Below are 14256 nucleotides of genomic sequence, written 5' to 3'. Positions count from 1 at the left end.
CAAGGAACCTGTCTGTCTCCTTCAATGTTGCCTTTCCAGGACCTCAAACACTGCCTCAAGATAGTAGAACAATAATCCCATTGCCCATGTAGGCTCTAAGTGACCTGCCCTTACTTCTCTGACCTTGTCTCCAACTACTTTTTCCCTATCTCACTGCTCCACTCACAATGAACAATTTGCTCTTCATTTGGCAGCCTCCCTCCTTTCCTTTCTTTAGGACCTTGTTCAGAAGTTATCTTCTCATTCAGGCCTTCCCTATTTGGTAATTTAAAATTGCAGCCCCTACTCCCTGCCTCTTTCCTCGCTTAATTTTTCTCCACATTACCAGTTCTTAATATACTATATACCTTACTATTTATTTATTTTTGTTTGTTCTCCTCATGAAGTCTCTGCTGAATCCCCGAAGCCCAAAAGAGTATTAGCACAAAACAGCAAGTATTTATTAAATGAATGTTTGTGAAAGGAATGCTTACATGAATATCGCTGTGAAATCTTTTGGATGTGTAAAGTATTATCATGGGTAGTAACAGGATTTATGTTATTAAATAATCTTAACAGCAGTATTCATGCTTGAATTCCTCACGTCTCAGATACAGAGTCCTGCACACAACAGGCTTCCAAATAAAAGATTTTTGAGTTTGAAAGCTGGGGGCGTGGGTCTACCAGTTCACCTGGCAAGAAGCGGCCGCTAGCCCCGCCCCGGCCACGCCCCGCGACAGCCACGCCCCCCGCATGCCGAATACCTTATAGTCGAGTGACGTCAGGCCGTTTGTTGTCATTGGCGGCTCCCAAGATGGCGTCCATCATGGAAGGGCCGCTGAGTAAATGGACTAACGTAATGAAGGGGTGGCAGTACCGTTGGTTCGTGCTGGACTACAATGCCGGCCTGCTCTCCTACTACACGGTAAGCCCTCCGGGTCAAAGCTCCGAGCGCCTTGAAGGTCGCTATCCCTGGGTGGAGGGGGGAACCGAGCTTTTCGGTAGCTGGGTTGAGGTTGCTAGGCTGGGGGTGCCGCCGTACGAGAGGGTTCCCTCGGGGAGGGGGGGGAGGGTTTTACGTCCTGGACCGCCAATGGGGGTGAAGGAGATGCTGGCGCAGCCAATAAGCAGGCACCGGCTGAATGATTTATGGGCTGGGGGCGAGCCGTGTTCCTTTCCAAGGGTCTGGTATTTGGTGGGGGGTTGGGAGCAGGCGCTGTTGTAGGTGGTAAGGAGGTCGTAATCATGGATTAAAGGGTGTAGTCGCGAGGTCCCTGCGGTTTCCCCGTGTTGTCGTAGACTTGATACTGTCCCCCCCAGGGCCTGTAGCCGACCGCGCCCCTTAGCTTCATTCCTGGGGTAGGGGAGCGCTGCTTTCTTCCAGCAGTGGTCAGACAAGCTTGGCCAGGTCGTGAAGTGACTGGCCCTGACTCAACACGAAAGATTCTGAAATTCCTCCTGCCTGCCTAAGTTGAGTGTCTTTTTTCACAGGAGTCGCTCCTCCATTCAGCGGGAGGCAAGCGTAACGCCTTAACTTTTGAGAGCGGAGCATTTCCTGCACAGGAGTGTCTTGTTAGCGAAGAGAGATTGGGTAGTGCGATGTCTCCTGAAAGTTATCTTCTGGGAAGGGCCGAGTTCAGGGCTTCGGTGTCGTTGAATACGAATCAGTGGCTATGGGCAGGTCTATGAATTGCTATGAATCTTATGTTCTGACTATCCCCTCCGCCCCCGTCGCATTATAAATGGAAGGTTGGTGGAATTAGAGAAATTATTTCCGAAGGTGCTGTCTCTGAATGGTGTCTAGTTAATAATAGCCAATGAGAGGGAGGAAGCCTCTTAAAAGAACAAAATAGAATGTCCTGAAGGCTTTAAGAAATAATAGAAGACAGAAGGCAAAAAAAAATATGATTATGGAAAAAAGGGTTCATGTCAGTGAGAGAAAAAGGGACACTAGTATTTTTTCGCTCATTTAGACAGTGTTTATTAAGCACCCACTATATGTTTTTTAGGGATGCACCTGCAGCATATAGAAGTTCTGGGGCCAGTGATTGAATCCCAGCCTCAGCTGAGACCTGCGAGGCAGTTGAGGCAACTGCTGATCGTTTAACACACTGTGCCAGGCCTGAATGAAGCCAGGCTGCACCTTTGCAAGTGAATCTCAGCAGTCAGGTTCTTAACCCACTGCACCACAGTGGGAACTCCTATATGGAAAATTTTTTTTTCCCCTTTTTATTTAAGGTCACCCTTGCGGCATATGGAAGTTCCAAGGCTAGGGGTTGAATCAGAACTACAGCTGCCAGCTACACCACAGCCACAGCAGCATATCTTCCATCCAATCCGCATCTTTGACCTATGCCACAGTTCATTGCAAATCCTTAACCCACTGAGCAAGGCCAGGGATCAAACCTGCATCATCCTCATGGATACTAGTTGGGTTCGTTACCACTGAGCCACAACAGGAACTCTCCATATGTTAATTATTATTGCTTTAGGCTAGATGTGTGTGTGTGCACATATGTGCATGTGAGCAAGAATCATTGGCGATCAAGATACCGTCCCTTTTCTCTGGAGTTTATATTCTAGTCCCGTGAGTCCCTTAATTTATTTTACTTACAAAAATTCTGCAAAGTAAGTATCCATTATCCCAACTTTACAGTTTTGGAATCTGAGGCTCCAGGCTTTTTAGCAATTTGCTCAAGATCACAGAGCTAGTAGTCAGCAGTGTTATCAGGATTCCAAATACCTGCCTTTCTGACTTTTTCCATTGTACTTTATTTTCACTACAGGAAGGAGAAAAATGCAATCTTTGAGTTACTAAAGAGAAGCTTGCAGGAGTAAAAAATATAACTTTCAACATCAACTTCCTTTCTTTACGTAATTTTTAAAGGGAAAAAAAGACCAAACCTGAATGAGATTTAAATACATTAAGATTATCTTTAGAAAAAAAAAAAAGAAAGAAAGAAAAAAAAAAAGAGTTCCTGCTGTGGTGCAGGGGAAATGAATCTGACTAGGAACCATTAGGGTTGTGGGTTTGATCCCTGGCCTCGATCTGTGGGTTAAAGATCCGGCATTGCTGTGAGCTGTGGTGTAGGTCGCAGATGTGGCTTGGATCTGGTGTTGCTGTGGCATAGGCTGGCAGCTGTAGCTCTGATTGGACCCCTAGCCTGGGAATCTCCATTTGCCACAGGTGTGGCCCTAAAAAGAAAAAAAAAAAATGATTTTTAGGTAGCCACAAAAGAGAGGCAGCTGAACATTATATTCTGAAAACTCTGGAAGTATGAAATCCCATTGTTCAGATAAATGAAGAGTAATACGGGTTTCTGGGTTTCACTAGAAGTGATAATCAGAAAATTCCATGGCCTTTTCCAGCCTATTCAGTGTAGGGTGATTTCAGTGAGTTGCACTGTGGAATGCAACTTCAAATCCCAAATTTGTGTGAGTCTGAATCTAGGGCCACACTTAGAGAGGCCCCAAGCTGGGATTCTTGGGAACTCCTAGCCCGGATAGAACCTTTTCTTTTTTTTTTCTTTTTTTCTGTTTTTCTTCCTTTAGCATATCCTTTTTCTGCTTCCTTGTCTTTTTAGTTTCTGAATATCTTGACAAATCTCTGCTTGTCTTACTGGCTAAATACAGTTTTAAAAATATACTTCTCCCTCCCCCATTACTTATCTTCCTTTCTGAGATTAGACTATAAGATTTTATACATTATCCTTGCCAGCAGTAGGAGGTATCATATTTCTCACTAATGGATATCTTTTTCCCTTACTCTTTGGTATTAAAGTATATGCTTGCAGAGAAACATTATAAAATAAAACGATCTTGTGAAAATAATATGATAGCCAACTCTACATTAGAAGAGGTCCAGTAAAATTGGGAAATGGATAGGTATTTGCTTAAAGAAAAAGTGGGAGGCACATTGAATGTTGGCAATGAGTTCTGTATATTTGAGCTTTATTCCAGTGCATTAAGATTTGGAAGGATTTGAAGGTACATCTTAATGATTTGTTTGTGGCTGATAACTTGGAGCTGCTTCTTCTAGGAAGAATATCTGAATTAGTTGCACAGCAGGTTAAGCAGAGCAGTAAATAGCAAGTCACTCTGTTTCTTGTTTCCAGAATCACTTGGGCTCTGCTCGGGTTCTCTGGTTGGAGGTCTACTCTAAGGTGGCCATGAAAACCCTGCAGTAAACTAGATTGGCCTTGCTTTAGAGTTGGCCTGTAAAGTAAGCTTTAGTGTAAAGATGTATAGGGAGATAACAGGAGATTGAGTCCAGAGGTATTTGGACCACAGGTCAGGCCCAGAGATGAAAATCTGTTAGGTTATAGTACCGAATTTGTTAGTTGAATTTTTACTAGATGAAATGCCCAGGGGAGGGCTAAGGGTATAAATTTGGCAACTGTATGAACAGCCAACTATTTATGTGAATCATAATCTCCAAGAAGACAAAGAAGGAAAATTGAGGGAGATAGTGATAATGTGAGGTCTTGGAAAGTTAGTGGAGGTCATGCCTTTCATAAATTTATCAAGTGTGTTTTGGGTACCTACTATGTACCAGGCACTATGCTAGGAAGGGGGTTAAAATGGTAAACAAGGTGGAAATAGTACACACTCTCATGGTACCTAGAGTCTCCTGGGGGTGTACATCAAGTAAGCGCTATGATAGGAGACGCATAGGATTTCAGGAGGTTACAAAGGTGGGTTACTTGACTCTATTTTGGAAGGTCAAAAAAGGATTCCTAGAAGAAGCAGGTTTGCTGCGACCTGAATGATGAATAGAGGTTAGCCATGTGAGCAGAGAGAGAAAACTGCTTGAGACAGAGGGAACACATGTTTTTCGAGGGAACAAGAGTAAGGAGTTTGTTAGTTCTGGAGTTTGGATTGTGAGATGGACAATAGTGAAATGAGCTAAAGAGAGAAACAGGGGCCAGGTTAATGAAAGGCTTTCTTGGTAGATCATGCTAAGGAATTTGAATTTTACCCCCAGGGCAGTGGAAAATCATTTAAGTGTTGTAAGCACTTTTTGTTACAGAAAAAACTTTTATCATAGAAAATTTCTTCCAAACATACACAAAAGAGGATAGTGAAATGAATTCCTGTCATCCAGCGTGTGCAGTTATCAACATATGGCCAGCCTTATTTTATTAATACTCCCATCAGCTCCTTTCTACCCACTGGGTTGCTTTAAAGCAGATCCCAGACTTCTTGTCATTTCATTTGTGAATGTTTCAGTATGTATTACTACAAGTTAAGGTCTCTGTTTTAAAGTGTTATCACAATACCATTATTAAAACTAAATGATTATTATTTATTAAAATATCCAGTCAGTGTTCAGCTTCCTTAATTTTTTTTCCAAACATCTCTCCCTCACCAGTTCGTTTCAATCAGGATTCTAAGTAAGATCCACACATAAAACTGAGTCTCTTTCACTCTGTAGGTCTTCCTTCCCTCTTTTTTTCTTGGTCTTTTTAGGGCTGCACCCGAAAGTATATGGGGGTTCCCAGGCTAGGAGTCAAACGTGAGCTGTAGCCGCTGGCCTACGCCAGAGCCACAGCACCGGTGGATCTGAGCCATCTCTGTGACCTACACCACAGCTTATGGCAACGCCGGATCTTTAATCCACTGAGTGAGGCCAGGGATCAAACTCGATTCCTCATGGATGCTAGTCGGGTTCATTAACCACTGAGCCATGATGGGAACTCCCTCTTTGCCACTAATTTGTTGAAGGAAGCAGTTCGTTTATTCTGTAGGTTTTCCACATTCTGGGTTTTGTTGATGATGTTCTTGTGGTACCTTTAAACATGTTCCTTTGTTTTCTGTGTTTCCTATAAACTGATAATTAGAACTGGAAGCATAATCACATTCAGCTTTTCCCCCCCTTTGGGCAGGAAGTAGGTGGGACAGATTACAGATATCTCCCACTTTTTCATAGTTTGCTTTACCCCCCTTCACTTTTAGGAAGGACCTACATTAGCACCTGTTTTTGAAAACTGAAAGAAACCCAGAGAAGATTTTTGCTTTTATAGAAAATAGGTGAAAAGTGAAAATAGCGTTCAGAGGTTTTTATTTTGCAGTGATCTGTTACAGAGGCAGTGTGCACCCCAGGCAGCAAGAATGGTGCCAGGACGCTCCTTCCCTGGGAGCTGCACAGCTTCAACTGCTGTGGCTTTGAACTGTGTCTGTGAGTGTCTGCTTTTTCTTGATTTATTATGTGCATCCATTAGCAAGATGTGTCCTAAGGTAATTGCTTCTTTGCTTTATGCCATTTCAACTTAGGAAAGGTTTCATAGGAATACTCTACTTTTGGGTAGTGGGGAACACCTGTACACCAAGCGGCACATGATACCTGGTTGTCTCTTTGTGATTTTAAAATTGATCCATCAGGGAGTTCTTGTGGCTCAACAGGCTAAGGACCCAGTGTTGTCTCTGTGAGAATGCAAGTTGGATCCCTGTCCTTGCTCAGTGGGTTAAGGATCTGGAGTTGGCTTAGGTTGCAGATGCAGCTCTAATCCAGTGTTTCTGTGTCTGCGGTGTAGGCCCCAGCTGCAGCTCTGACTTGACTGCTAGCCCTGGAACTTCCACATGCCGTGGGTGCAACTGCAAAAAGGAAAAAAAAAATTTAATAGGTTCAGGTAAAATTTGTAATCTTTACAGAATACTCTTGTTAAAGAGAAATAATGAGGTCAGTTGACAGGATTTCAGTAATTGCTTGGATGTGAGTGAAAGGGGAGGAGGCTTCTGATGAAATCCAGGTTTTTAGTTTTCTTGGATGAGTGATGATAGGGATGATAAGAAGAGTAGATTAGAGGGGAGAAAGGTTTTTGCTTTGGGGCGTGTTGAAATTGATGTAAAGATATCATATAGTCTGGAATTTAGGGAAAAAAATCCAGATTACAGATAGTAGCTTTATACACAGGGAGAGCTGAGAGAGTGAGTGGGAATAATAGCTTTGGATAGAATGCTGAGAAACAGTGTTGGATTAGATATCTATTGCTTTGTACAAATTACTCACAAATTTAGCCACTTAAAACAACATTTATTATTGCATAGTTTCTGTGGCTCAGAACTTTGGGAGTGACTTAGCTGGGTGGTTCTGGCTCAAGGTCTCTCATGAAGTTGCAGTCAAGACATTGGCTAAGGTTGCAATCATATGAAAGGCTTGAGTGGAGCTGGAGGATTTGCTTCCAAGATGACTCACTCTCACAGCTATTGGCAGAAAGCCTTTGTTCCTTGCTGGTTGTTGGAAGGTAGCCTCAGTTCCTCACCAACTCACCTCTCCATTGGGCTACATGAGTGTCATCATGACAGGGCATCTGGCTCCATCAAGGAGGAGTGATCTAAGTAAGATCAAGGAGGAAGCCAAGGTGCCTATTATAACCTAGTCTGAGAACATCACTTCTCCTTTATTCTGTTCATTAGAAATGAATCATTAAATTTAGCTCATGCTCATGGGGATGGGAATTTTAGGCATGGGGAGCAGAATTAGGCTCTACCTTTTGAAAAGAGTGTCACAGAATTTGAGGAGAGATTTATCTTTTTTGGCTGTACCCACAGCGTATGGAGATTCCCAGGCCAGGGGTTGAATCTGAGCTGCACCTGCAACTATGCCACAGCTGTGGCAATGCCTAATCCTTAACCCACTGAGCTGTGCTGAGGATCAAACCTGTGCCTCAGCAGCGATCCAAGCCACTGCAGAGACAATGCTGGATCCTCAACTCACTGTGCCACAGCAAGAACTCCAAACTTTTCCTTTCTTTCTTTTTTTTTTTTTTTGAAAGAAAAGATTCTCAATTGTATTTTTATTTTTTTATTATTATTTTTGTCTGCACCCTCAGCATGCAGAAGTTCCCAGGCCAGGGATTGGACCCATGCTGTTGCAGCAACCTGAGTCATGGCAGTGACAATGCTGGATCCTTAACCCACAGTGCCATCAGGGAACTCCCTTGTGGAGAGATTTTAAGCCATCACAGTCGTATTTATGGGACTGGCCGAGAAAAAAGCTTGCACAGGAGAATGAAAAGGGACAACTGAGAGATATCAGGAAAAAAAGCAGAAGAATGTGGTGGTCAAGGCAGGAATAGTGAGTTGGCTTGAGCATTGTTGTGAAGATCGAATAGATGAAATCTTAAAAATATCCGTTGGACTGGTCAATTTGGATATCACTGATGCCCTCAGAGAGAGAAGTTTCTATAGAGCAGGAGATGTGGAAGTCAGATTGGAGTGGTTTGAAGAGTAAGTAGGAGGTAAGAGGTAGAGAAAACTAGTGTAGATTATTCAAGATGTTTCATTGTGAAAGAGCCAGAGAGAAATATGGAGTTGAGGGGAAGGTGTTTCTAAGATAGGAACATGCTTACAGATGTGAGAATGGGAAGCAGGATCCGTGTTAAAAGTGAAGGTAGACCGGAGTTCCCATCGTGGCGCAGTGGTAAACGAATCCGACTAGGAACCATGAAGTTGTGGGTTCGGTCCCTGCCCTTGCTCAGTGGGTTAACGATCCGGTGTTGCCGTGAGCTGTGGTGTAGGTTGCAGACTCGGCTCGGATCCCGCATTGCTGTGGCTCTGGCGTAGGCCGGAGACTACAGCTCCGATTGGACCCCTAGCCTGGGAACCTCCATATGCTGTGGGAGCGGCCCAAGAAATAGCAAAAAAAGACAAAAAAAAAAGTGAAGGTAGAGTCAGGATTTAAGGAGTGTAGTAAAGATTTAGATCAACGGCCATGGGAAGTGGAAAAATGGAATAACTAGGGACATGTTAAAGATGAACCAATATGAGAAATTTTAGATGAGACTATAAAATGTAATTTGTTGAATCATTACCCATAAATAGTTAACATTCTTTCTTGATTTGTATTGTTTTAAAACACTTTGGAGAGAAAGGTAGAAACAGTGAATTAGTAAGTTATCAGGGGCATGCAAAATATTCTTTGTAAAAGGGATCATTAGAGAAATAATTTGTTCTTTACGTTTACATGCTGACTGAAAGAGACTCGTAGTGACTTAGCATTTCAGAACCGCTAGTAGCCTAAACACATTTAGGTGTTACTTGGCAGTCCTTAGCAATGTCTGGAAGGTGATTAAAAAAAAAAAAATCTGCTGTCTAATTCTTGGATTTTAGGTTTTTGAAGAGCTTAAGTATATATATTTCTTTTGAAAAGATATAGACGAGGTGGTCTCACATTCTTCTAGAAAGATATCACCACTTCCATCAAACAGTTCAAAGTGAATTTGTACTTTCCTAAATAAACTGTTGTTGAATGTATCAAGCATGATTTTTATTAAGCTTACATGCTGCATATTAATAGTCCAAATCTAATAAAGTAGCTTTAGAATTACAAAAGGAATAGAAGAAAACTTGTATCTAATCTAAATGCTCTGAAAAGGAAACAAACTGCCTAAGATGCTAAGTAGTACCAGTGGGAAAAAGTATGTGGAAGTTTCATCTTTTTCACTTTCCTCCAATACTCAGTCTTGATTTTTCTCTGTTCTAATGTTCTTGAGCATTGCTCATATAATTCTTTTGGACACTGATTCATTTTACATCTGTTATAATTAACTAGTTGTATCTTTAGTACATTCTTTATCTGTACAACAAACTTGTGAACTCCTTGATGGCAATGCTAAACATTATTAATCTTCAAGCCCTACAATGTGTGCCACTGTTCTCATGGTGAATGGAATGTCCACGGCCCTGCAAACTAGGCATAGAGATGAGATGGAGGAAGCTCTGGTGAAATTGTTGCTTACACAGCCTTGTGAGTTTTGTAGAATATACTAATAGCAGATATATCTATTTCCACTGTTTATGTAAAGCCTGATAGAGTTTATATTATTAACAGTGGCTTTTGTTTAATCATCCAGAGCCTGTAGAACTATGTGGAATCTTTTGCTTAGTGTCTCATATCACAAAAGCAGTTCTTGCTTTGTTGCAAGCAGTTTTGTTGACGGTCACAACTTGTAGAAAGATGGAAAGTAGAGTTGTTTTTAAATATGCTACTCTTATATGTGGTAGTTGTCATAGGATTAGATTTTTAACTAGTTACATAATCCCAATCAGATCTAGCTAGGACAGTGCTCAAGTGATTTAAACTAAAGATTTAATTCCTTTTACTGCTTATAGAGAAAAACAAATGGCCAGCCTAATCTTTTTTTTTTTTTTCTTTGTCTTTTTAGGGCTGCAACCGTGGCTTATGGAGGTTACCAGGCTAGGGGTCAAATCGGAGCTGTAGCCGCTGGCCTATACCACAGCCACAGCAATGCCAGATCTGAGCAGCATCTGCGACCTATACCACAGCTCACGACAAGGCCACATCCTTAACCCATTGAGTGAGGCCAGGGATCAAACCCTCGTCCTCATGGATACTGGTCAGATTCGTTTCCGCAGAGCCACAACGGGAACTCCCCAGCCTAATCTTTTCTTTCTCATTTATTTTATTATAATGGATAATCTTGTCAGACTAGTTTAAACTTCTTATAGGGAGTTCCCGTCGTGGTGCAGTGGTTAACGAATCCGACTAGGAACCATGAGGTTGCGGTTCGGTCCCTGCCCTTGCTCAGTGGGTTAACGATCCGGCGTTGCCGTGAGCTGTGGTGTAGGTTGCAGACGCGGCTCGGATCTCGCGTTGCTGTGGCTCTGGCGTAGGCCGGTAGCTACAGCTCCGATTCAACCCCTAGCCTGGGAACCTCCATATGCTGTGGGAGCGGCCCAAAGAAATAGCAAAAAGACAAAAAAAATAATAAATAAATAAATAAACTTCTTATAAAAAAAGGAATATACTTTTTTTTGGGCAAAAGTTAGGGTAACATGATATATAGAATCATATAAATGGAGTCATATTCAAGGAAAGTGTTTTGAAGTATTCATAATGAATTTTTTTCCCATTCACATGACAACGTTAAGATTATTATGAAAGTTGCTGTGGAGTTTCCCTTGTGGCTCAGTGGTAATGAACCTGACTAGGATCCATTATGATGTGGATTTGATCCCCTGCCTCACTCAGTGGGTTAAGGATCCAGTGCAGCTGTGAGCTGTGGTGTAGGCTGGCAGCTGCATACAGCTCTGATTTGACCCCTTGCCTGGGAACTTTCATATGCTGTGGGTGTGGCCCTAAAAAGCCAAAAAAAAAAAAAAAAAAAACCAAAACCAAAAAAAACCCCAAGAAAATTGATGTTCTGTTTCCTGGAATTTTGTTCACATTAAGACTTCATGCTAGGCCTGTCCACTTATTTAATTGTAGCATTACTGTTTGGCATAGATGGACACATGAAATATTGGGCGAGTATTTGCTTTGTCACCTTGGCAGCTCTTTACAGCGTCGCAACCCTCCTCTTTCCTCCATCACTTGTAGAAGATGCCATGCCTCCCAGAGACTATTAATAGAGTCCATTTGGTGGGAACACTCTCAACTCTTTGTACCCCCACTTAGTGGTATACCTACTTTCCTGCCTATCCTTCCCTGCATCCTTCACTCTCGTAATGGAAAAAATAGGTTTTCTTTTCTTTTTAGGGCCGCTGTAATCATGTCCACAATCAATTTTAGAGTTTTTTTTTTTTTTTTTTTTGCTTTTAGGGCCACAACTGTGGCATATGGAGGTTCCCAGGACAGGGGTCCAATTGGAGCCACAACTGCTGGCCCCCCACAGCCATAGCAATGCCAGATCTGTGACCTACACCACAGCTCATGGCAATACCAGATCCTTAACCCTCCTAGCAAGCCCAGGGATCAAACCTGCATCCTTGTGGATCCTATTCAGGTTTGTTAACTGCTGAGCTACAATGGGAACTCCCAATTTTAGAAAATTTTTGTTACCCCGAAAGAAACTGTTTCTGTTAACAATCACTTCCTATTATTTCACCCCCAGCCCTAGGCAACCACTAATCTACTTTCAGTCTGTACAGATTTGCCTCTTTTGGACATTTCGTATAAATAGAATCATATTCTAAAAGTATTCTTTAAATAATTATGATATGGCTTCCTTCATTTAACATAATGTTTTCAAAGTTCTTCCATATTGCAGCACATATCAGTGCTTTTTTGCTGCATAATCTGTTGTATGCATAGTCCACATTTTATTTATTCCTTCATCAGTTGGTGGACATTTCTAGTGTTTCCACTTTTTTTTTTTGTCGTTGTTGTTGTTGTTGTTGTTGTTGTTGCTATTTCTTGGGCCGCTCCTGCGGCATATGGAGGTTCCCAGGCTAGGGGTTGAATCGGAGCTGTAGCCACCGGCCTACGCCAGAGCCACAGCAACGCAGGATCCGAGCTGCGTCTGCAACCTACACCACAGCTCACAGCAATGCCGGATCGTTAACCCACTGAGCAAGGGCAGGGACCGAACCCACAACCTCATGGTTCCTAGTCGGATTCGTTAACCACTGCGCCACGATGGGAACTCCGTGTTTCCACTTTTTAGCTGTTAGGACTAATGCTTCTCTGAATGTTTGTATACATAAGTTTTGGTGTGGACATGTTTTCATTTTTCTTGGATGCACATCTACGAGTAGAATTGCTGGGTTATATAGTAACTCAGTTTAGCTTTTTGAGGAACTGCCAGATATTTTCCAAATCAGCTATACTGTTTTACATTCCCATGAGGGGTATAAGGCTTCCAATTTCTGTACATCCTTGCCAACATTTGTTACTATCTGTCATTTTGATTATAGCCATTCTGATGGGTGTGAAGTAGTATCTTACTATGGTTTTGATTTGTGTTCCTTAGTAACTATTGATGCTAAGCATCTTTTCATGTGCTTAGTGGCCACTTGTAAATCTTCTTTGGAGAAATACTATTTGGATCCTTTGACCATTTTTGAATTGGGTTATTTGTCTTTTTTGTTGAGTTGTAAGAATTTTTTATATATTCTAGTTACAAGTTCCTTATAACTGGCAAATATTCTCTCCCTTTCTGTGGGTTTTCTTTTTACTTTCTTTATTGATAGAGTCCTTTGAAGCACAAACTTATTTTATTTTTTGTTTTTCTTTTCTTTTCTTTTTTTTCCTGCACACAGCTTGTGGAAGTTCCCTGGGCCAGGGATTGAACCCCAGCCACAGCAGAAACAATGCTGGATCCTTAACCACTGTGCCACAAAGGAACTTCCCTGGAGCACCTTTTTAAATTGATTATGTCTAATTTATCTTTTTATTTTGTTGCTTCTGCTTTTGGTGGCGTATCTGAAAAACCATTGCTTAATCTAAGATGACAAAGTTTTATACCCATATTTTTTTCTGAGAGTTTTATAGTTTTACCTCTTATATTTAGGTCTTTGATCCATTTTGAGTTACTTTTCTTATGTGAGTGAACTAAGGGTCACATTATTTTAAAAAAATTTATATTCTTTATTTTTATTATTATTCTGCATGTGGATAACAAATCACTAGCACCATATATTGAAAACACTATTTTTTCTTCCATTGAATTGTTGGCACCCTTGTGGTCATAAATATGAGGGTTTATTTCTGGACTCTAAATTCTATTCTATTGATCTTTATGTCATACTATCTTTACAACAGCATCACACTGTTTCAATTACTGTAGCTTTGTAGAATACTTTGAAATTGAGATGTGTAAAGTCTTCATCTTTTTTCTTTTTCAAGATTGTTTTGGGAGTTCCCATTGTGGTGCAGCAGAAACGAATCCTACTAGTAACCATGAGGTTGCGGTTCAATCCCTGGCCTTGCTCAGTGGGTTAAGAATCCAGTGTTGCTGTGAGCTGTGGTGTAGGTTGCAGACATGGCTTGGATCCTGCATGGCTGTGGCATAGGCCGGCAGCTACAGCTCTGATTCAACCCCTCGCCTGAGAACTTCCATATGCCACAGGTGTGGCCCTAAAAAGGAAAAAAAAAAAAAAAGAAGAAGGAAAAAAATATTGTTTTGAATATCCTAGGTTTCTTGAGCTTCCAGATGAATTTTAGGATCTACTGACTTTTTCATTAGCAAATTAACTTGTTTATATCTCTCCAAAGTTGAAAAATAGCTGCTAATTCCTTGTCTCCCTGGGACTATCATCTAAACCTCTTTTCTTCAAGATTGGTGAACCTATTGTAAGCGTCTTCTACATTGTTTTTCTCTGTTCATCTTTCTTGTGTTTATGGCATTCTTTTTTACTTCTCAGATTTCACTGAAAGTCTTAGCAAAGGTCTCCAATGATAGCTTTGTTGCTAAACCCAATGGGTACTTTTTGCTCTTAATTTTTTTTTTTTTTTTTGGCCACGCCTGTGGCATGCAGAAATTCTGGGGTCAGAGATCTAACCCAGGCCACAGCAACAACCTGAGCCACAGCAGT

The 14256-nt window shown here is 41.5% G+C and overlaps 1 protein-coding gene across 1 annotated transcript in view; it reads left to right on the top strand.

Moving 5' to 3' along the window:
* Positions 1-756: 756 nt before the first annotated feature.
* The window catches only part of OSBPL9 (oxysterol binding protein like 9), a 177128-nt gene continuing 163628 nt past the window's right edge, over positions 757-14256 (top strand). Inside the window, 1 exon segment of the mRNA XM_047789127.1 lies at positions 757-904. Coding sequence (XP_047645083.1) covers positions 794-904 — 111 coding nt within the window. The 5' untranslated portion in view covers positions 757-793.

Source organism: Phacochoerus africanus, chromosome 8 (assembly GCF_016906955.1).
Source record: "Phacochoerus africanus isolate WHEZ1 chromosome 8, ROS_Pafr_v1, whole genome shotgun sequence".
In the NCBI taxonomy this organism is placed as follows: Eukaryota; Metazoa; Chordata; class Mammalia; order Artiodactyla; family Suidae; genus Phacochoerus; species Phacochoerus africanus.
Note: the sequence above shows the minus strand (reverse complement) of the source record. Positions and strands in the feature narration are given on the sequence as shown.